We start from the raw sequence: 25,083 nt of genomic DNA, 5'->3' as shown, positions 1-25,083 counted from the left end.
AGGAAATCCATTTACAGAGATGTGTAGTGAAGCTCAGAAATGGCTCGTTCTCTTTTTCCAAGTAGTATTGTCCCCAGAGCTAGAGAATCCAACACATCAAAACAAAATGTGGGGAAAGGGTATGCTGCTTGTCGCTAATTTATGATGGTTAGGCAATAATTTTCATCACTGTTCCTTTAGGAACAATGAATGGTCTCAATTCTACCTAACAGAGGTCAGCAGTCTACAGCTCCATATCATCTGGTTCACAGATTTATTTCCTTGAAAATAAATTTGACTGAAATAGTCAGTTTCCAGTAGATCCCAATGTGGAGGATGTCTACAAAACCACATGTGGTTCTCTGTCTCTGTTGTGTCCTGCGTAGGATGTATAAATTCTGTGTGCAACTTCTCACCCAAACTGAGTAATAGCCTCTGGCACTAACACGTGTTGGCATTACTTTCCAGAGTCACTAACTCTTGTTATTATATTGCAGAATGAGAAAAGGACAGGATAGTCCCCATCTTGAGTCAGGACTGGTGATGCCAGTAACAAAACACCCGTCTTTAACTAGGCTGGGATGAACTTCTGAATTTGCAGGTGCCTGCAATGTAAGTGAGAGGCATTTTGAGAAATTATATTTTTTCTTACTTTCTGCTGAATGTTTAAAAAAATAAAACAAAATATATGCTTTTATATATGACTTTTACTTCTGCAATGCATATATACCTTTTGCAGCATTTACAATATATTAATTGCAGAACTGTATATAATAATATAGTACAGCTATTGCATCTACCTTAATTGCACTATTAAAAACCATATATACTGTACATACACTATTTCACAAGCAATCCATAAAGCATCTGAAGGCCTTTAATAGCTATCATAAAAATTATTAATAAAATATGTAAAGGATAAGCTACCATGAAAATTGCAGAGGAAAATGATGACCTGTGTATTTTAGATGAAGTAGCTTACATGTATGTTATGGTGTTACTTACATTCACCTAACCATTTATTAAGAAGTTTAAGGGTTAGATATTGTGATGGGTTAATGCACTGGTTTTTCACATCAGAAGACTGAAGTCAAATTTGATTTGGCTGTGAGCTGGGTTTTGGTAGGTTCCACTTCTTAATGAAGCTTTCCAGCAGCAAAACTGCAAAAGAGTTTGGTATAATTCAGCAGAATTAACCTTTCCTGCACATAAGGAATCTAGGAAAAGTCGGTCTGAGATCATGAAAGAGGTTGCAATGGAAGAGCTAAACTGCAAAGCTTCTATCTGACCAATTACGCCTTTAATATTATTAAGCAAATAAAAAGTAATTCACTGAGTTGCTGCTATGAGCATTATTCCAGAGCCAGTAATGGACTGGTGATAACAGACAGCCTTTTTTATCATTAACTGAAAGACCAGGGAATGTGATTATCTGTAATTACATACACATCTCACTGTGCAGCACCATGAAGAGATCCCAAGCCAACCCCAGGCTAGCTAGATGCAGCACTTGTAGATATGTATACTTGTGTAGGTTCACATGCCCATTCTGGGAAGTAAAGCTATACTCTGCCCATACCATCTGTTTGGCACTGTGCTGGGCTGCATTAGCCACACCTGCCCAAAGAGCACCTCTGCCTACAGGGCTGGAAATCACCAGTGTAAACCTGTGGTGACTCCAGAAGCTAATTTTACGGGTTTCTTTAAAAAACAGAAAGATAAAAAAAGTGTATGTTCATAAACAACAGCTTTCAATCTGTAACTGTGCTTTTCACTGCCTTAACACTAACAATTTTCTGCACAACAGCTTTTTGCATCAATCTTTCAGTGCACAATAGCAGAAAGTCATTATGGAGCTACCATTGCCATAGCTGTGGTATGAAACTTCCCTTTAATGGTCAGGGGCACAGTTCTGCCCCTGGCTCCCCAAAGTCAAGCTAGCCAGGCTCTTGTGTACAGCACAAGAACTGTATCTGTTTGGAGTTTGAATCAGCAGAGTGGCTGAGACCAACTCACATGCACAGAAGCTGATTGATGAAGCATGATGCATCCCTTAATTAAGCAGAAGCTACTAATAAAAATGAACTTACTAGATGATTTGTGTGATTCTTGCAAGGCAGCCATATGTGCTGCACACTGGTAGTGGGAAAGGGTGGTATGCAGCTGATGCTGGGAAACTACAAAAGAGGAAACTTGTTGAGAGAGGCAGTTTGGGTGCTGTCACTATTCAGGGCAGTCCATAATTAATGCCCTCCTCACTTATCCTTGCTCCTATGACAAGTTGTCCTCTCCTCCCTCACTGCGCCCTTTCAGCATTAGTCCTTGCCATTGCTGCTGCTCCTACAACTGCATCTATTTTTACTTCTTCTTTAGCTGTGACTGCAGCATTTGGGGGGATAAAATTCCTTGAATCTGCACATCTGTTCCCTTTTCTGTGAGCTATAAACTTGTGTTTGTCTCAGCAAACCTCCACAACAGTCGGGGTCCAGATGCCTCTTCTTGTGCTTGCCTACGATACTTCACTGCAGCATTTTCCTAGGGAGCTGAGGTAGGAGCATGCTTGGTGGGTGGGAGCAGGAGGAGGCATTACCTAAGTATGCTGGTCACCTCTTGAAGATACGAACTGGTTTTAGTAAGATAGTACAACCTTGTAGGGTTGTATTGCCAACTAATCAACTAAGTAACAGCCTAGTGGTGAGGACGCTATGAAAACGTGGCAACGCTTTCCTGGTTACTGTCCATGATCCACAAGAATTCCTGCTGCAAGCCAGAGATATGAGCACAGAATTAACAGGGAGAAGTGATGTGTGACACTTGTATCCTCAAGCTCCCCACTCCATATGTCTGAGAATTAAAACATTACTTCCAGATGTACATTCCTTTAACAGGCCAAAGAAAACTGACTCTTTCACCTCATTTGCTTGGGGGGCACGATGATGTCTTCATGCAAATAAATATTCTTTTTCTACAGTTGTCTGCAATGAAAAACAGGAATGGAATCCCTTCTTCAATATATTCAGTCAACCTCTACTAAAACCAACCTGGAAATGAGAGGTTAGGAAAGAGTTCTGTAGGAAAGGAACATGAATTTAGCACAAAACAACAAAGTCAAAGCTTAGAAAAGAAGCAAGCCTCCCACCAGGATACGTAACAGGAATGTTGTCCATAACACATGATACAGCCCTTTTGTTCTGCTGAGCACAACTAAGAGTGCAGCTACAACGTTGTTTCTGATGTGATGCCACTGAGAGGCGTGTAGTCCTAATAAAGGGAAACCAAATGATCAGAAGTCTAAATGGGAAGAAAATGAAAGAACTAGGATTACTTGGTCTAAGAATCAAAAAAAAAAAAACAAAAAACCCACAATAGCAGGGAAACAGGAGTGATATTCCTATTTGTAACAGGCACCTGGTTTAAAAAAAAAAAAAAAAAGGAATAAACTTTTCTCCATGTCCTTCATCAATAGAAAAAAAGAACAAAAAAGCAATGGTGATTTAGAGTTAAACATTAGGAAAAACTTTCAAACAACAAGGATAGTTAAACACCAGAATAGATTGCCTAGGGATGTTTTGGAATCTCCGTGATCGGAGCTTTGTGAGAACAGGTTAGACAAACATCTGTCAGGAATGATTTAGGTATAGCTGATCTTGCCTTGGGGTAGGGGGATGAACTAGACGACCTCTAAAGGTTCCTTTCAGCCCTCTTTCCTATGATTCTATAAAAAAATACAGGAAATGATTGCATGTAGAATTGAGTCTGGCACCTTTTAGTAAATCTCATTGTTTCTGCTTTTCTGTTGTTTGTTTTGCGGCTCAGCCATGCTGAAGACTCCAGGTTTCAACAAGAATCTTCAAAAGCTGTTTGATGCCAAATAGTCCTCTGGTTCTTTTGCACTGCTACATTTAATTAGGGTTTCTAATTAATCTTCTCTGTGTATTACACTATATCCAGCCATCATTGTTAATAAAATCTTTGCTTATTTTAAAGAGTCTCTGAAAGTTTTCATTTGGAAAGTGAGACCATCTGGCCTCTCTACCTCACTAGGATTAGATTCTGGGTAAAGTATACTCCATCTGTTTCTGAGATTCACATACATATTACACAGGAATGTGTGCTGGGGAAAGGCTAAGGAGGGATTTCATTGCCAAGATAGCTGAAATACAGTCAGATCTGTCTAGAGAATCTCTTCGATATTCTTGAGGCAAATAATAAGCAAATTCATTTTTCAAAATGTTCTCAACATCTCTTTGCAGAAGAATTGTTTATTGCTTCCCATTGTGTGAGGTGAAGTATTCCACTGAGGATATACCTCAATCCTGAACATATTTAGTATAAAACACTGAAATAGTAATCCCTGTTTTTATGCTGGAATTCCCAAGAAATATTCTTCAGCCTGCCCCAGGTATTGCGGAGGAGTCCTTGACAAAGGTGTAATACTGGGAGCTGTGGAACTGGGCTGCTGGCAGACAGTGCAGCAATGCAGAACAAGCCCACGTGTTTAAACACAGTTTGTGAGCTAGGATGAGCTCAGTCCCACCCGCTGCTTCTTTCCTTCGTATCCGCTTAGCAACCTACATACGGTGTCTTGCACCTCCTTGACTTTGTTCAGTAGGTAAATCAAATGCCTTGATTTACTGAACAAAGTACAGTATGTTTTGCAAGTGGGAATTTTGGCAGTTGTAATTCTTCCCCAGCTGTGGTTATAAGGTGACTTTTTAAAATGACCATACTTCCAGAGGACTAGATTTCCCAGTCTTCTTCCCATACTCTGTATTCATAGTGTCCTTCTGGTTGAAGCCCCTGTGATCTGGGTTCTGTTTCAGCCATAGCAGACACTTCGTCTTAGCTTCTGCCCTCAGCCTATTACTTAAAGAAGACATAAAGTAGTTATGGGACAGTCACACCCAATCACCTAACTGGCAACAGATGCTTATTTTACCATTCTAGATTCAGTCCCATCTTTCTGCTCTGGTTTAAGTTGAGTGATACTAAAAAGATCCTATGATTACTGTCCATATAAAATTTTGGGTCAGCCATTGATTTATGTCCATCACTGGTGAAGATCAGGGTGAAGAGAACATCTTCCACAGCATTTTGATCACAATAACTTGTAAGGTTTTATTGCTATTGAATTTAAATCCTATTTCTAATTTGACTTTGAACCACAAACTATACATTGACATTTAACAGGAATATCACTTTTCCAGGCCTTTTTTTATTCAAGCTTGTTTGCCAGTCAATAGCCTGTACGCACAGAAAAAATGCCACATACTCTTGGGTTCTCATCCTTCTTGACTGAAACCTGTGGAGACAAAAGATGTGCAAACAACCTTTGAACATTAAAACCACTTCACTAAAAATTACCATGGGTATGTGGCATTTCTTCCTCTTTTTTTATGAGTCCTGGTTTTGTTTCTGTGTTGTTTCAAAATAATAATAAAAAAAAATCCCAAACAAACAAGAAAAAAAAAAGGCAGAAAGAAAGTTTTGGAAGAGGTAAGCATGACAATTTGGCTCCTGAAGCAAAGAACCATTAGATATAACTTAACTTCCTTAGCGCAGCTATTTTGACCCTCGAGTAGATAACAGTGACTTTCATTGATACTGGCAGATTTACGGGGCCGTCATTAAAAAAGAGCGAAGTGGCCTTGATCAATGTTTCCAATGGATGAGGTACATACTTGCTTTCCATCAATATCAGACATGCATCACTACTTTTCCTGCCTGATCTTTTTTTGAGAAATGATATAAATTGTGATCAAGGGAAGACTAGCTCTTTTCTTGAGGCTCTCTGCTATAGTTTTCGATGGAACAGACAGAGATGGGAACAAAAATTTGTTCAGCTCCACACCTTCCTCTTTTCTGATAGGTTCCACTTCAGGTCCCTAAATAAAGATTTGGATTATTTGGGCACCAATAGTGTGACTTTTTATTTTGGAAAAAAATCAACACAATCCTTTTCTTTGACACGTGAAAATACACATTGTACCTCTTACAATCCATCACTGAGTAACAAATATAATGAGGCTTCATCATCAGAAGGGACATCACTAGCCTCGCAAGGATGAATAGATTACTTCCAGCTTCTAATTCCAGTCGATGACATAGAAATAACTTTTCACTTTCTATAACTTCGTTGTTTAGGTGTAGTTTTTAAAGTCAGCTCTGTCAAAGATAAAAAAGTGTAAGAATATCCAATTTTACCAACACTTTCAGCAACCCATCAAAGGCTTTGTGACAGAGAGCTATAAAACATATACCTCCTACCTCTGAGGTCCCAGGAGCGAGTGGTTCAAAACAAGTGGTAACAAGCAGCCTCTGAATAGTCCCAGTAAACCAAGTTGGGTTAGGCCCACAGCTGGGACCTTGCCCAGTGTCAAACCCCATCGCTCTTCTGACTGACTTCCCTCCTCAGCTGGCAATTTAGTTCCCCCTTCAGCTTGGTGCCCCATCACAGTCCCACTCCCAGGGAGGAAGACATACTTTCTGCACAAAGTTGCTTGGGAGCCACACACAATTGCAGGCTCTTACATTGGTCTCTTCTGAATTAAACCATTGCACTGCCTATTGTGCAAGGCTCTGTTCTGGCAGACAAACTTCTAGTGCTTATTGAAATATGGAGCTATGCTGCCTACACTTTCTATGTATTTTAGAGTACAAATCGTCTTCCACCTGTGTTTTAGAGTACAAAATCATCTGTACCGAAGTTGAGAAGAGCTGAAGAGATATGCATACAAAGCAACTAAGTAGTGAATGGTCTCTATAGACATATTTTGGCAGTGGACTGGTGTCCTCTGAATGCCATTTCAAACTATACCTTTTTGGTTTGCTTTTCACTTACTTGTAAGTGCTTTTACACCCCAGGCGAGTTTGGATTTGAATTAGGACAAATATTCTAAATCCACCTGATGGATATCACCAGGAGAGCATTTCTGTGAATTTTAAATCTCTCCTGTAAAGCCACTTTTTGAATTTTTAAAATTTTGAGTCCTCTACAAATCCTTTTGCCTTTTTAATCACTTTCTTTTATCAAAGATGACTCAGTTGTTTCTAAGACTTCTAAATTCTGCATAGAAAGTGCCAAGACCTATTTCCCTAGTCCTTGCTTCTAACTTCTAGAGAGCAATAAAATACTTATTATTTTTTCTAATTCTGTGCGACAATCTGAGTAACAGATGTATCAGCTAAATGTGTTCTTGCTCTGAAGAGCCAGTTTATTAACATATTTTGAAAAAACAGCCTAGCCAGTTTCCTTTTATCAGTGTGAAAACTGAGGCAGCCTACTAGTTTTCAGGCTCAGCAGGACGTTTGGTAGTGACTTGTTCAAGGTGAATCTTCTCTCAACCTATCTTTATGTATACATAATGAGGAGCAAATCTAAGCCTTTCAAATTTCAGCTGTTTAAATGATTTTTTCATGTTTATAATAGAATCTGAGATTCCTTAGAAAGAAGAATTCTTAAGAATCATTGCCACAGATATTGTTATTTTCTTCCCAAATGGACGTAAAGACAGATTTTTAAAAAAATATTAATTCTGGGTAACTGCTGGGCTTTGAGAAAATATATGTATAACAAAACCAAAACACTTAGTAAACATTTACGATATGAAACAGAAGTTTCAATTTTTCTAATTTCTTAAATTGTCAGAACAATTTCTTTAACCCATGTCAATACAATAAGCTCTGTAAAAAACTACCCTTACTTTCTTTGCCAATTCTTTATCTGCTTTTAAAAAAACCTCTGATGAAAGAACACATTTTTCAAGCTTGAAGGCCTTCAGCTAGAGCAGCTTTGAAAATCTTTTGCATCTGAACCTTTACGAGTTTGTCTGTATCGGCCAGATGCATAAAGATTGGAAGCAAAGACCAGTGAGAGGTGAGCAAGTCCTATCAAAATCTGCTGGTATTTGGAGCAGTCATTATCAAAGAAGAGCCAGACAAGTGGATGAAAATGATAGGAAACAGCAACAGAGATACCTGAAAGAGCCAGATTTTACACACTTCACTGCTGGGGATCCCAGAAGGTAATAATGTGGGAGAGATCTGCAAAAACTTGAATATTCTGTGAACTCTAATAAAATGTTAGCATACAAAACCTCACACGTGCCTGCCCTTACTCAGAGCTTCTAAAAGCTTCTCACAGAAGGGCTATGTTTGCACAGTGTGCCGTGTTGCCTTCTTCAGGACAAACGAGTAAACCTGCCAGAAATCTTTCCAGCCAGTGGAGATCCTTTCCCAGTCCAGACACCGTGATCTACCAGGTTGCTACTGAGCAGCAAAATCACCTACTACATGCTATCTCTGACAAAGCTATGAATTTCCAAGTGCATACATGTGGAACTATTGTGGCACTGTGAAGTTCCCAGTTGGCCATAGATTTATAATTTTTTCCTTTGTTATGAGAGAGACGTAAGCGGATTAAACATCATCAATGCAGTAAAGCACCTTGTCCTTTTAGCTATGATTATGCTGGAGGAATAATCATGCATTCTTCACTGTAAAAATATAATATTAAAAAAGGAGACTTACACTTGGAAGTCTTCAAGCCTCTTAAATATTGTAGTTATACTTGTTATAACATATGTAGTTTCATCTTAATGTACAGTAGCTGTGAAGAATTAAATAAGCAGATGGATATATTTTATAAGAAATGACATACACCATCACTGTTTTCACATTACTAGAATAAGCTGATGGTTAAAGGAAACAAAAATTTCAGAGCAACAGGAGAAAATATTCTGATTTTTTAACAGGAAAAATATCTCGTTAATGTAAATGGCCAGTTCTCACCATTTGATTATGCATTTGTAAAGTATAAAGTCATCAAAAACCTTTCCTGATTCTTGGTGTTCAGCAACAGCTGTGATATATATGACCATGAATAGAAATGAATGAGAGCTAAATCATGTGTTAATCATTTCCAGAACTAGGTCAAACATAAGCTCTCTCTTGATGCTTACAGACACAGCTGTCTGTCACCGTCATCCTCTTCAACTGTCATTAGACTACAAGTGACGAACTAACAAGTTGCAGGAGCTGTGGTACCAAGCACCTACACGAAAAGTGGCCTCAGTCAGAATTCCTGCCTTCTTGGGGGCAACAATGAATTTCCAGTTTGTTCTTCACCACAGAGACACGGCTCTGGGTCACTGCGCTGCCGATGGCGAGCGGCTGCCATCACTGGCTTGCACAAAGCAGCGTGACTCACGCCCTTGCCCAGAATAGTTTTTTCTTTTCTTTTTCCTGTTTGAGGCCTAGATAAAGCGTTCCCAATAATTGCCATAAATGTCACTAGTTAGATTTCATGGGGAAGATTGTTTCTATGTTTCTTCAAGTCACTACTTTCTTTGCTTGTTTGCCCCGGTTATTAAACTTGCACTGTCCCCTTTTTAATTTCCGTTTCCTTTAGATCTGTGCAGCAGTAGTGGCACAGAAGGGTCTCGGTTCTGAACTGGGCACACGAACCCTCTTGTGAAACCATAACAGTGTCCGTCCTCACAACAGACTCCCCCAAAAAGGGGATGGGCAGAGAGCTGGACAAGTTTTTAGATACACAGTCTAGTGCTCTTGGCATCTGGTTTAGCACTGGAACGACTACACACTTCAGTAGTTGTAGCTGGTTGTACTGGCTGTAAATGACTCTGGAAACAGCCTAGCAATACGGGTAGTTTAAGTAATGATCTGGACTAAGGAGGACTTAAGGATGAAGTTTTAGTTTTACAAAATATACCCATCGTTACATACATTGATATATTCTGAATGAGATTAAGATACAAACTGTTCAGTCAGGCCAATGGTTGCAAAATGTTCATGTTTATGGCATTGTCATATATGTGTTCAGGGGACTGTGAGGAAATTAGGAAGGACCTTTCTGTTCCAAAGAAATGTTTAGGTGTTGTTTAAAAGCCACACTGACTGCTTCAGAGTACCCAATTGCTCTGTTGTCCAGAGCAAAAGATAGATGGCAAACTAATTCTTGCCTCATCTGCAGATGGCAACACTTTGCAGTGGAGAAGATACAGAAGCTTAAGAGAGAAAGAAATCCTACAGGCACAAATTTCTTAAAGATTTGAGCTTTTTTTCTCCCAATTGATCTTTAACTAGTTTCTGACAAGGCTTTTGTATGTTGCTATTAGCATAAACCAGAGGTAGGTATCCTGTGTTGCAGGGAAAACAGAACAAGTGGAAGCAAAAAAGCAAAGATCAAGCACAGGAAAAAAAATCAAGAGGGTGACCAACTCCTAGCAGGCACATGGGAGTCTCACCTAGCATCTGGCACACAGCTTTGGAAAACAGGAAAAATGAAGCCAGACATTATCTTCTGAAGTAATGGGAGACCCATGTCAGCAGAGGCTGTTTGGTCAGTGTCTGAAACACAGCTCACTACACACTCTTATTCAAAACTATTAGGTATATGTGTGATTATTATTGCTGCAAAAACATGCAAAACAAAGTATGGGCAGTCTGTTTCGTATTTTTTACAAATTATGCATATATTCTCCTCTTAGCAGCGATCCACTGGCCCAGATTTTGGTCAAAACACCAGTGAGAAAAAACAAGAGTAATCTCGATCAAGGGAGAGGAGTTACATTAAGGGCACATGAAAAGAAAGTTTAGCACCTATTTTGCTTATGTATGAGTGATCACTAGTTTACAGTTCTACTTCCATTCTGTCTTCATTTCTTTCTGCTCCTCTCTTACCACTGAGTAGCTCAGACTGCAATTGCAAGTGCCCCCTGTTTGTACCATGAGCAAACACACAGAATGGAGAAGGTTGGGGTTTTGATGTTGAATACCTTGACCCAAACCAAAAAAAATCTCACCTTTCATTAGACAGCATAATTAAGAGTAAGAAAGAGGATCCAGTGTGGGATAATTCTAATCTAGATTATACATGTTATTAGCCACTACAATAATCTAAACTTGTATTTGAGAGCAATCATGTCACACATACAATAGCACCAGTGAATGGATTTTTTTTAACTAAATGTTATATAACATTTGAGTCTCAATGTTTTCCTTGAAGTGCCTGAGTGATTTACCTCAACAGATTTCTGCACTTGGGAATTTCTTGACCAAAAGATTCTCAAAGGAAGCGGTTTAATGCAAACTCTCACTATGCCACATTTTGGCAGTGAATGCTTAACGCAGCAGTGCACTAATGAATTGCTCCACTGCATCCTCTGATCATGAATATGAATCGGAGTACTATAAACTGAACTCAATGTACTGATAAGTGACTGTATCTGATTGTGCCAGCAGCCAGATGATTTTCTCATTAATGAGCTGAACTATTGAAAGATGGAAGAATACAAAGCCAAGCCAGCTTTGCATTGTCTGAGCTTCTTTGTTGACATTCTTCCAGGCATACCAGAAACCTTTGTCAACACGGGAAAGAAAATTCACAAAAAAAAAAAAAAAAAAGTTGTACAAATACAGTTCAGACAAATAAAAGCTTCAAGGCTGAAATTCCATTGCTGATTGCATGGATGTGACTCCTTTGTGGTTCAGTGTTTCTGTTGTATTCGGGTAATCCAGGTTTTAAAATTAAGGAATTATGCACATCCTCAGGTTTTCAGCCTCTGCTATTCCCAGTATGGGAGCCCATGGCTGCCAGTAAAAGGCAGAGCTCCTCATCTTTCTAACAAAGCCAACTATGCAGAACTTCTACATTCAGTAAACTGAGAACCGGGGATTTATGAAAGACATGTTGCAAACACATCCTTTGAAATAACTGTAAACGTCTAGCAATCTTTTTTAATTTTGATGCTTTCAGAGTCTTATTCAATGTCAAGCATCGGTATGTCTAATTCCATTATTGTCTACGAGCATGACCATCTTGCTTTGCAGTTTAAGTATGGCCACATGTCAGCTGAGACCGCTTCAGTACAAGTCAAGAATGAGGCATCTAGATCAACTGCAGAGCCCTTAACGGTTCTAAGACCTCTGCTCTTACACGGTTAAAAAAAAAAAAAAAAAAAAAAAAAGAAAAAAAAAAAAGAGAGAGAGAGAGAGAAAATAAAAGAAAAAGGAAAACAAAAAAGAAAAGAAAAGGAAAAAAAAAAAAAAAAAGCGGTTCCTTGAAAGCGACAGCATCACAGTTGGACCAGAAAGTGTGGAGTAAAGCCGTGGTCAACGCTACTATAGCCATTTTGCCTCTAGAGGGCATTACAAGCTAAATGTTTTCTCTGGCAAGTGTTGAGAACATCTTGGATCTGCCCAGAAGGCAGTTCTTAAATTACCTAAATTAAGATATTTTTCTGTGTTTACAACATCAGCTGTGTAGGAGTCAAACAAAATTATTGGGCAGCAACACTGAAAGATCCTTAATCCTCTGAGTAACAAAGGATAGATTTGGTAAGAAGTTACCAGACATTTTCTAATAGCCCTGAATCTCATGATGCGAGATGTTGTGAGCAACTTCTAGCATGTTGCTCTTCCATTTTAATGTCTTCACCTGAATCCTTTTTGTGAGTGCTGTGATCCGCAGTGGTGGTTAAACCCAAAGATCGTTGGCCACTAGCACAGAGGCTTTGAATCCTTAGTGCTTGGCATGTAGGCCAGCATATCTGATATAGAAATAAATAACATTATTATTTGACTCTTTCAAGATCTGTTATCTATACAATGTGCTCAGATATCAGTAGACATCAAAGTATGATGTTCCAGACTTTTTATACATTAAACAAAGATCTCTAAGTGACATGCTAGAGATACTCTACTAGTGAGCTAGTATGACAGGTTCTTTCCAGTAACTACAGCTTCCTAAAGGTGTTTCATGAGCCTCTTCAACCATGAGTATGAAAAAAACCAACAGTAGTTTTTTTCCTCTGTACATGTGGACTAAACCAGTCCCAATCACAAAAAATATGTCTGTTCCTGTGGCTGAAAAGCAAGGATCGTGCATGCCTCGCTGAAGGCCATATTTTGTTATCGCAGAGAACAGCGATGAGGTTGCTTTGGTAGAGTCTGGCTATATACGTTCTACTGTTCGCTTTTGTTCAACTACAGTTGACTGAAATACATTTAATGGGACAATTAGGGCAATTATGCCTCTTTTTCTGAAGACTGATAAACAGTTTCTTATGTTTGTCTGTTTCTCTGGCATTACAGTGATTCTTTTAGATTTTTAGATACTGCTGGGAGTAGTTTGCTAAATGTCATAGCTAACTACATTTCTAAGAGGCTACATAAGTTCAGAGTCATCAAGATCCATGAGTCCATTTCAAATTTTCAGCGTTCCTTTCCCGATGCCCTTACCTATACCCATTCTGTGTGTTAAGATTTTGTACTGTGAGAACAGATTGTACCATCCCCTATAAAAGAGAAAACCCTTCTCTAAAATACACACCATTCATTATCGGAATGTTATAAAACAACAATTTTATAAATAAGGAAAGCCTACAGTAAATAGAATATTAAAAATACATTACTTCAAATATATTACAAAGAGTAATTTGATAACTAAAATTGATACGGTAAACTATATCAATAAGAAAGATAAACAGGAGTAAAGTAAAATCACACAGTCACTTAGTGTTTATAGTGATAGACTGGTTACTTAATGACTTCATCAAGATCCTTACTGTCTTGTTCACTATATTATTGCCAAAAAAAAAAAAAAAAAAAAAATCAACATTTTATCTTTAACTGGCTTTAGATAAAAACTGTTAAGTTTGCTACATGCAAACATTTTTTATTTAAACAAGACAGCAGAAAAACTTTCTTTGCCAGACAGACACATTCACTTGCTTGCCACAGAGGGTTACCAAAGGAAGTGGCAGTCTATCCCAGAGTTACAGAAATTAGGTCCACCACAGGGCTAAAGTTTATCTTTTATCTCCTTTCCTATATACTGCAGAGTTGCTAGCATTCACTTCCAAGTTATTTTTTGAATGATTCCTGATTTCCAGTTCCTCTACATAAAAAAACCTACTGGTGTTCTCTGTGCTATATTATACATTCTGAGCTTTTGTAATCAAGGGAGTACAACATGCCGAAGGTATCCCAAAACTGGGATATTTTTACTAGCAGTTCCTTTTAATACTGAGAGTTTTCTCTGTCAGCCTCATCCATAGGTAGAAAAAATGTAGGGGCAGGTTCCCTAGTCCATGCTTACAAAGGTTCCTGGACTCTGCAGCATCTGACTGGGAATTAAAACAAAACAAAACAAAAAAAAGAAAAAAAAAAAAGAAAAAAAAAGTCAAAATCTATCTGAAGCTTCAGAGTTTGACATGTTTTTCTATTTCAAAATATATTCAAGCTAATCCTCTGATGACTCTCTGCATGTGTTTATATGCAGTTTAAGAGAGTAATAAAAATAATAAAAAGTCTACACTTAATGGAAGAATTGGTAAAGGTCTCACTAGAATAATTATCAAGTAGTTTGTATAAATGTACTGCATAAGTGCTGAATGTATTTAATGAGAAATTGAAGGGTTCTGGGATTATAGTGTGGCCACACAAAATAATTTGGATGATATATGCCCACAAATGACATAAATTCTGTGTGAACTCCAGTTAAAGAAAAGTATTGATTCCCTATGAAACTTAATTGGTAAAAGAACCCCAAAACCCAAACCTGGCAGGCAATATGGTTAATACTTTATTAATTTTGTGGATATTTATTTATCTAATAAAATTAACAGATCTGTTTTCATGTAAGAAGGTTTCTGGCAAGTACCTAGCGGCTTAGAAATGGAAAAGGTGGGGTTTTTTTCTTAAGAGGAGGAAAAGTGTGTATGCATCAAAAGATTAAAATTAGAAGTGTTGGTTTTAACCTCCATCTGTGCTCCAGACCCTTAGCTATGGGCACTACTGCCAGTGCAGTACAGGCTGCATAGTAGGCTTCGTTTTGTCTTGGGGTCACAGAGACTGAAAGGAAGAAAGAGAAAGAGAAAGAAAGATTAATCTGATAAAGGCATTTCTAATCGGACTGATGGGAAACTATGGTACAAAGTTAAAGAGGCAACACAGGGTGAATTACTGGGATGAACTACCTTAAAGCTGAAGCAATCAAATAGATAACTCTCACATATAAAAATTACTGTGGCATCTTTATTCATCAACAGTTTTGCACAAGCGTTTCATGTTCAATCCCTTCCATGAACATCTAAAGCACTCTGATACATTTGGTCAGATTAAATCTTACAGGGGAGACCCAGCCACTGAGCTGGCTGCTTCTCACTTCCTGAAGTTAATTTCTCATTGCCATGCAGAAGAATAAACTATTCAAAGCTTGAAAATGACAAACTACAAAAAGTAACAACAGTACAGCCCGCTGCCTGCACCCATAACCTACTGTAATGGAACTGAAAGTGCTTTTACTCTGATGTATGACAGCAGTAAAACTTTTTTCACGTAGGCTAACAGTTGAAAACCGCAGAAGTGAAATTTGTGACTCCAGAAAGTATTCACACAGACATCTCACGGAGGTTTTCTGCATATTTGTAGAGGAAAAAAGAATCACATAACAAAATTCAGTAATAAAAAGCCTACCATTGAGCAACAGATGAACAGATTCAAATATAGTCAAATGATGTAAAAAGCAAACACGGTATCCTAGCAGATTCAGCACAAAACTCCTGTAAAAATTCACTCATGATTTTAAGAATTAGCTTACAATTTGCTCTTAAGAAATGCTGAAGTCTTCCCATGACACTGAATTGTTTGTCTTTTGAAGCTAATGGGCTTTGAAGATACTCGATATTTTGCAGGATTGCGTGCTAGTGAACACAGCAATACCAGTTTTGTGTGATCAAATGTGTTCCTCTTTGCCAAGCACGACATGGTTATGTACCCACATAACATGGCACTAGGAGTAAATACACAGCTACTGAGAAAGGAAATCAAGTGGCTATAGAAAAAACGATCTAATAATAAGGTGTATATATTGTTAGAACTTTCTTTTTTCAACGCTGATGTTACGTCACCCAAGGAAGTGCTAAAAGGATATAAAATAGTATCTTCCATGTAAAGAGCCTATCCTGTCCTTCTGAAGAGATGCATCAGTATCCAAAAAGGATGTATATTAACACTGAAAATGATGAACAACAATGATGAACCAGACCCATTTATAGTTGTGAGAAAAACCAACGTAGATGTAACTTTTAAACTTTTTTTCTTTTTTAAGTGTTAAACTCGTTTACAAATCTGTAATAAACAAACATGATTCCAAGTCTGTTAATTACTCTAGTTTTGTATCCTAAAGGATTTATATTACAGAAAATATAGCAATTTCAGAAACCATTTTCCTAAGATAATATTTTTTATTATTTTTTTTTTTTAAATACATAATATAAATCTTGGAAGCTGTATTGCTTAAAGATCAAGCAAAACCAATTAAGGCTACTTCAGACACAGTATACATTGCTTTACAGAAAGAGTACTTTATGGGACACTCCATCAACGTACTGGTGTGCATTTGCTGAAATACATTTATTGATTACTTATCAGGTGTCTTATACAGTCTAGTTTACACTATTTGACCAGTTCTGGAATAAGTTTTCCCAAACTTTTCGAAGAGAACAATCGATGGTAACACTGTTCGAAAGTCCTAAAGAAATAAGAGAGACAAAAAAAGTGTTAAGTTGGCTTTCACAGTTTTACATGTTCAGTGTTTTTTTTAATAGGTATTTTAGAGCTCTAAATATTGTCTTCTAGTTACATTTCATCATATGAATTAGAATGCAAATGATGCAAAATAGTGTATAGAGGCATATATTTTTTTCATTATATGTATATTACTTTGAAGAAGAGCACAAGGACTGATTGATTTAACTGCAAGCGAATATGTATTTCAAACTCTAAATGACTACAGGCACTGCAAATATTTCCTGCTCCAAAAACGATTTTATAGTCTTTTGCAAATCATGGTATACAAAATCTTATTCTCCTCCTTGGCAACCAGGTAGGTTAAAGGCAGCAAAATATCCTTGCAATATTTTAACTTTTCTACCTTGGTTAACATTCAAACATGGATAGTAAACCAGCTCCATGAGAAATGGTAATAAAATGAATATATATTAATAAGTATTAGTAGCCACAAAATTATTAGGTGTTCCGGTAGAAAAAATACAAGCAGGGTGATTCCTGAACATGCTTTTTCCAGGAAAAGTGCATTCATTTTTTTAAAAATTAAAATGCCTACAAAGCTAAATTGAATAAGAGAGAAATGTAAGTCAACCTGTGACCTGAGAGCACAATCTAAATACAGCCAACAAACAAGAAAGTAAAATAATCTAAGTATTCTAAAGAGTATTTTGATTTAGCTACTTACTAATAAACACTCATGCTAAATGAGCAAGTCTGTGGTGTTTCAGATCAAGATTTTAAAGTATTCTTAATAAAATTATTTTCTTTGACCCTAGAAATACAGGGAATAGTGTCATCAATACAAAATGTTTGTTTTGCATTAAAATTGTTTTCCCTTTCAGAAAGTAACATGCCACAGATGAATTACCAGCTTTCTAGGATGTGTTGATTAACTTCTACGAAAGAAGTTGGTCTGAACACTTTCTGCTGTTTTCTATCATCAACATGATGCTCTGTGAAAGTGCTTGGGTGAATGAAAGCTAAATTTTTTACCTTTTCAACACACTTCACAATTTGAAAAGTTTTGTTTTCTCTTGAAAAGAATGAAAACTTTTTTTCTGAAAAATGACATGAAGCAGAATTATCATTCTGTGGCTAATTTAGATTTAGCTACTTCACAGACCATAGTTTAGCTGAATCTTCATAAACAGGACAACTACACCTTCTGGTAAGCTTCCTGCAAACACTGACATGGCCTGCCTGCCTTTCTTCTGCAGTGTGCATTGCCAGACCGTGACCATATCATTTCTTACATCTCATACTTCAATTTATTTGCTATGATTCCTCCAACATTGTGGTGCGTAAATCTTAAAATAGCAAGGTAGACATACAGACGCAAAACGACATACTCTCTGTGTGGTGTGGAAGTGAGTACTGCCCCATTCTTAACTGTTCACAGGATTTAATTTTTAATGTTTCTCTATGCCTGCCCAATGTTTCTCTATGTACTGCCCAATTTCTTACCCAAGAAAGCTTATTTGCATATTTTCCTATTATACTTTAAAAACAGCACAGTTTTTTTAATTTTCATGGTGTACTTGGCATCACAAGCACCTTCTTACTGCAGGAAAAGTTGTCCATGTAATTATTATAATAAATATTGTTATAACTCCAGCATAACTGCAAATAGTTCCCTTTGAAAGTGAAGCTACATATATTTTATTCAGTAAATCCACCAGGCTAATATTGTTCAGGGGAATGGAAAAAACCCCAGCTCTAGTTGCCGAGAAAGTGAATAGATAATACAGCTGTAATTTAGGATTAAGCAGTAATTCAGAGCAGAAGACAGGATCCTTTATTTTGAAAATAGGAAGTATTACATGCAGGACGGTTAGGTACAGTTTAACAAAAAAAGCAGTGAACTTGGGGTGAGACAGGGAAACCAGTAAAAGTGTACCCCCCACACATCAGGATAAAATCAGGAATAGGAAGTCTGAGCACTGAAGAAGTCTTCATTTGCTGGAGCAGACGGCTTTTGCTATTAGGATGCCTAGCCAAACAAAAACAATTGGCTGCCAAAATTAGCTCCTTGGGACAATTTAGGAGCCTTTGAAGTGAACAGTTTTTTGAGCTGGAACTAAGCCCAGGTCCAGCTTCAAACTCAAATCAAAATGACAAAGAGGAAATTTTCTGTGCCACACGCCCCCTCGGTGTAAGATTACTTTGGGTTGGCAGCTGTACTGTTTATCTTGTTATTTAAAGCTATCTCACTAGATACTCACAACTGAGCATTTAAACAACTGGCTCCGATTATGACGACAGCAGTTATGTTTGACCACATTTAGGAAACATCACATAGCCTGATGGATAAATAAAAGTGTTGCTGCCTTTACGGTTAGGCTAATCAAAGAAGTTTAGAATGTACACCAGATAAATGTCGCACAGTATGCATATAAAATATAAATATATTTTTGAGAAAAGAACCCCAGGCATTTCTGTAGTTGAAGACTTAGATTTTAATCACGTATGAGAAAGTACAGCCTGAAAACACCACGTGGCCTTGCAAGATGCACCTCACAGCACTGAAGAGTGTCTGTGCCACAAAGGGAAAGGAAATGGAAGCTGGGTTCTCACATCTACCTAATTTGATGGTGAAATATAAGTTAAATCGTGCAGTGAAGCACTGCAATGCACTGCTGGTGGGTTCTGGTAGACTGCCAGGATCTTCTTGATTTTAAGCTGATTGCTGCATAGTCTAGGATGTATGAAGGTATGTAAATAATCCTTTTGAAGTTGCAAGAACAACAATTGTGAGTGGAGAAAAACAGGCTTCTTCAAAATTCTTTTCACTGTTATTCCCTCACTGTTGGTAGCTGGAATGAATTCGCTTATAAATACAAACTCCCACATATTGGTGGGACTGACCCTGCAGTTTTGCGGTCTCAGGATCAGAGCAGCATGGAGCTGAGCTTTATGGAATTTTTCCACAATGCTTTCTTCAATCATTCTGTATAATTCTCAGCACCAGAAACCTCTAATTCTCAGGCCCAAGACCTATTTTTAAACTCCAAAACAAAGTTAATGTAACACTTCCTTTTTAAACTTGTCAAGCTTTGACTCCTTTCGCCCTGGTAAATCATAATTGACTCAAGTTCAACTGACAGAGCTCAACAAGACCTACGGACCCTTTTGATATATTTGACTACTTGACTGTCACGTGTGCTCATCAGTTCTAAACAATGAAGTCAACAAAGGTGACATAAAGCCACCAAGGATTCGGCTCAATCAGCACACTCTGATGTCATGGATTAGACTTGCTAAATGCTCGCAGCTTATCTTTGGAATGCTATTATTAAAGCAAATTCTCAAGAGATTTTACATCAGAATAGGCAGACATACATAAATACAGATGATGTACAGGTAACACTGGCAAACCAACAAGACCTCGTGGACCAACGCATCAGCTTGAAGGCCTTTGAGAATGCATTCCCTCATGTTCTAGTGATAAATGTGCACTAACTTTGTTTCTTTTCAATTTTGAGAGTATTGTACGATTTCCTGTAATATTAAAATGCACTTTGGAATGAGATAGGAATTACAATTAAGTATCTTCTTGGAAACGTAATGATTTAGAAAGTCAGGTGCTTCAGACCAAAGCAAGAATAGGCCAACAGCAGCCAGAAAGTACCATTATGACCATTTATTCTCAGCTTCTGCAGACACACTTCAGGTAATTTCCTATAGCAAATCTATCAAGTCCATAATAATTATGAAGCTGTTAAGCATGTGATAAACTTGGAACAATACACTTATGATACCTAATTTACAGCTTTGCAGTCTTTCTCTATAATGACAAAATTTCATTTTGTTGCATAAAGAGAGGTTTGGTTGCATAAATGAAGATTAAAGTTGCATTAGGTTGAATGCATGTAGATTTGTCTGAGCGCAAAGTCCTCTTCCGAGACAATCTAACAATACTGAAGACACTCTATAATTGCACAATGTCAGCACATGACACCATGTGCTGTGCAAAAACTAAACCAATCCACAAAAGGTCTGTATCTCATAAAAAACTTTTTTGTAGTGCTGGAATTATTTTTTGCTCCTATAGAGACCTACTACTGTAGGTAACATCTGTTAAAAATCAATGGCAGAAGGAAAAGAGGGCACAGCTGCTCGAATCCTAGTACCATCTTCATGCTACTGAACGAAATGGGGAACAAAACTCACTTTTCTTTCGCCTGAAATCAACATCCACAGGTACACATCAAGATTTTAGAGGAGGCAATGCGAAATTCTGCATAACAGTCCACGCAGCAGTTACATTGCTAGTGCAGGGTAAGCCCACCACTTGCTTTCCCCACAAAGCTGGGACACCCCTCATTTGCACACCTCATCGGAAAACCAGGCAGTACTGCCAAGTGGCGCTGTACAGCCATAGTCCACAACCCCCTCTGTTTAATACTAAGTGGTCATATTTAAGTACTCCTTATGATCCTAATGGTCGTAATAGTAAAATTCGAGTTTTAAATTGAGCTGTCATAGCAAGCCTCCTGACCTATTAATAGCCACAGAGGTCTCTAACAAGGAAGCAAACCAGAAATGGCAAGCTGTTATACCACTAAAACGTTGATCCAGCTAACTTATTCTTAGCAAATTTATCAATACTGGTTAACAGTACTTCCAACTAGTACAGGGCCTTCTGACATGACAAAATGAGTGTAACAATCCATTCTGTCAATACAACACAAATGTCATTTCAAGTGCTCAAAACCCACTAAGCTGCCCTAAAAAAGATTGATTTATCTGCTCCAGTATTTCTTTGGGGCAAACTTTTCTCACAACTGAAACCAATTAGTGGGCCTGGCACTTGTAGTGCAGAATGTAGGTCAGCATCAAGTAATAAAAAAGTATTGACTTTTCTCTGTCTGTAAGCAGCATGAAAGGGGTGCCATGGCCTTGTCGTATATGAAAAGAGCTCCATTAATTTCACTTATTTCAACCAGGGCTGTCAAATACTAATGCTTCTATTGCACTTTTCACACAAAGTACGTTGACACCAATCCTGGCCCCAGTGAAACAAGTTTACAATATTTCACTCAGTGAAAGGGGTACCTCAATTTTTAATTCCCTGTTGTACATTTAGTCTCTTTAAGCAGGTTTGCTCATAAGACCTATGGAGGGATATGAGCTGGGACATTAATAATGGCTACACACTTCTTCCCATGGGCAAAAGAACCTATTTCTTGGGCACAGCTTCAGCAGCTAATTAGCCATAAAGTTCAGGACACAGTTGTTTGGCATAACTCTGTTTTTGTGGCTGGTGGGCACAGACTGCCGATTTTGCTTTCCGCCGTGGAGAAATATCCAAAACCGAGGAATAGGTCTTCTATGACTTCAGGCTATAAAATTGAAAAGCTAATGTGTTTACCAATTGGGTCAACTAGCCCCTTCAAATGAGAGATAATAACAAAAGCCTGGCTCATGCCTTAGGGGCTGGATCTCATTGTGTCGGGAGGAGGTATTGACTTCCAGGGAAAAGCATGCCTAATCACAGCTCCTGAGCGACAGGACAGTGACCACTGCTGTGACGAAGCGGGTACAATGACACCTTTCCCCATCCAGCTTGCCAGTGCAATGCGGAGGACGAGGACAAGGAGCCATCAGCTATCTCCTCCTTTAACTGTCTGCTACTGCTACCAATTCTAAAACCTCTAAATTTTGCTTTTTTGAGTAAGTGCATTGAAAAAACCTGCACTTCCACGAAGACTTTATGAGCTGCCCATATTGTGGATCAACACAGCGGTGGTCAGACTGACCTAAAATTTGATGATCCTGTTCCCTTCTGTTCTCTGCAATTTGCCACCTAAACTGCCTGCTTGCTTGTTTTTTTTTTTTTTTTTGGCAAGTGAAGTTTATGGTTCTTCTTGACAAGCTTGAGGACTCTGGGTGTGATGTCTAAGTCATTCCCTAATTACCTCCTGCAAATGCAAACATCACCAACAACAATAAAACTCTTTGATTTAAAAAGACTGGGTGACTATGGTAGAAGGCAATTTTCTACTTGCTTTAATGACTTCGTTAAGTGCAAGCCTTACCCTTTGAATCAACTTGCTATTAGATCTTAAAATAAAATGGTATTGTATAGTCATCATAAAAGGAAACTTTATAACCTACTGTGTTATGCTTACATCAGGCAAGTTTTTTCTACTTGTTAGTTTTAGTCTTCTATTGACATTATGATAATGTGTTGTAAAAAAAAAAAATCAGGAAATTATGTTCACAATAGGAAGTCTAACAACACGATTTTAATATCCTATCTTCCAAACAGAAAGAGAAAACATTAATTGCAATTTAATTTATGTAACAAACATTTCAGTATTATTACACTTAAATTTTCATGGAGATTTCTAACTATCACTGACTCTTACACATTTAATCTTTTGGATTATAAATGAGGCAACCAAACCCAAAGAGTGCTTGCAAGAAATTATGAAAGATTTCTAATTATGGTTCATGAATTTGAAAAACCACTGACCTGATAATCACACAGGTTTAGATACTTCCTGCATGGCATGTCCAGTGCAAGCAGCACAGCAGTGTGTGCTCCTCTGTGACAGCCAACATGGAAATGATAACTGTTCCTCCCTTTCCCTAAAATCCTGAGAAGGAAGCATTCTGCTACAAATCCGTGCTCAATGAAGTTTGCTTTCTTAGTTCAGCTGCTAAGCTAATCTGTTCTTTGGAGATAAGCGGAGATAACTGGCTAACACAAGTCAAGCTCTAAAACTTCTTGTCCTCATCCGTGCATGGTAAGAGAAGATGTCTTCTAGCTGTGAAAAGAGCCTATTTCTGCTCCTGCATGGTTAGAAGCAGTTTGGAGAATGGAACAAAAGCGTATTTCACTGCAACCTTCCAAAGCTGCACAAATTAAGCTATGACATGACAGGAAATAAAGATGCTTTTGAAAACGCAATAGTTTAAACCATTGTACAAGGAGAGTACAAATATTTCTAAACAAATCAGATATTTTGCAATAGCTGTGTTCATTAAGGATTTACAAATGTGTCAACTCTTTCAGTGCTTCCTCACAAGCAAAGGCAAATAGTCTCTTGGCTTTGATGGAAGTTTCATGCAAGGAAGGACAAAGGAAAAAAGGGGAAGGATTTGGTCCAGTGAATTACCTTTTCCCATAAGTATGGCCCCTCTAAAATTAACCTGGGCTCTGAAACTAGCCTGTCTTTTTTGTCATGTGTAATATAACCAGCAATGAAGATTTGTGGTTCAAATTTGCATTTGTTACATTTGCTTAGTACCCTGCAGTCATTGTGGTTGCCCAAGGGGAAGAAGGGCAGAATTCCCAGCTGTACCCTCTAAGTCCATTTATTCCATTTATTGATGATCTGCAAGCCAGACACTGTCTGGTCCTCCCTCCCAAACATGTACTAGCTTTGTAATGCTTTAAAAAGAAATATATTCTCCTTTATAAATAACTGTTCAGATGATGAATCTATTTACGTGTATAAAGCTAATCCGCTGAAGAAGAACAAATCACCTTTAGTACACTTCTCAGGTACTTTTAGACATATTCAGAGCCAGTATCAGTATTAAAAGTATAGTTTGCCACACATAAAGTTACAGTGCATGCTGTACCATACTTCAGTCAGTGTTATGAAACAACATTACCCAAATTCTGTTCTGAATGTCTGTATTTAAACCAAAATTTCCAAAGATAATATTCTATTTTTTCAACTAATGTAGCCTTTTTTTTACAAGTAAATTAAATTAAGAAACCAATGTGAATTTCTCCACAAGCTATTTCATACTTGGATACCCTTGAACTTTACTGAATCTGAGCTAAAAAACAAATGTGCAGTTGAAATAGTTCAGTAGGTGTTCAGAATCCCAAGAGGTGTTTATTTGCTATTGCCATGCAAATGTCTACTTCTTGCAGGGTATTTTAAGAAAATATTTTTGAAGAAGATAGTAGATGTTCTACTTAATTTAATTAAGACATATAAATAACATTGTCAAGTGTGAAAACACTGGTGAGTAATACATAGTTTTGGGTTTTTTTAAAAAAAACTTTTATGAAGTTATTAAATCTGAGGTGGAGCTCTGCCTAACAATACATTCCTGCATACAGAAAAATATAAAGAGCCCCAAAAGCATCTGATGCAAAAGTAAATGACATTTTTATCATGGCACTCATATTTTTAAACCAACTCCTTGGCCTGTCCATCACACACACTCTGCTAGCAACAGGACTTGTATTAGGAAATAATGTACTTAGGGATAAGTATCTTGACTTACACCATTTATAAACTGCTCCTTTCATTGTCTAATCTGTTCAACCACCACATTTTCTTTCCAGCTGAAAAGAAGCTGCTGCCAAGTGTGGACTGCCAAGACAAACTCAGAACCACTTTTAACCTGCTGGACTAAAGCCAGAAAATGTTTACCCTGCCAAGATCAAGTTGCATCTATGCCTAACTTGCTAAAATCATGCCACTAGGACACAAGAAGGAAAAACTGAGTTGAAATCCCGAAAATATTTGTTATCTTTATCAG

At 37.8% G+C, this 25,083-nt stretch overlaps 1 protein-coding gene across 3 annotated transcripts in view; it reads right to left on the bottom strand.

Annotated features, from left to right (window-relative positions):
• Window positions 1-706: 706 nt before the first annotated feature.
• SPATA17 (spermatogenesis associated 17) overlaps window positions 707-25,083 on the bottom strand; it is a 105,091-nt gene continuing 80,714 nt past the window's right edge. For all 3 annotated transcript variants that reach the window (XM_080408490.1, XM_080408491.1, XM_080408489.1), the window contains one exon: window positions 707-16,534. In XM_080408490.1, the coding sequence (XP_080264616.1) occupies window positions 16,454-16,534 (81 nt within the window). In that variant the 3' untranslated portion in view covers window positions 707-16,453. The remainder of the gene's footprint in view (window positions 16,535-25,083) is intronic.

This window comes from Falco punctatus, assembly GCF_963210335.1.
Source record: "Falco punctatus genome assembly, chromosome: 12".
Classification (NCBI taxonomy): Eukaryota; Metazoa; Chordata; class Aves; order Falconiformes; family Falconidae; genus Falco; species Falco punctatus.
Note: the sequence above shows the minus strand (reverse complement) of the source record. Positions and strands in the feature narration are given on the sequence as shown.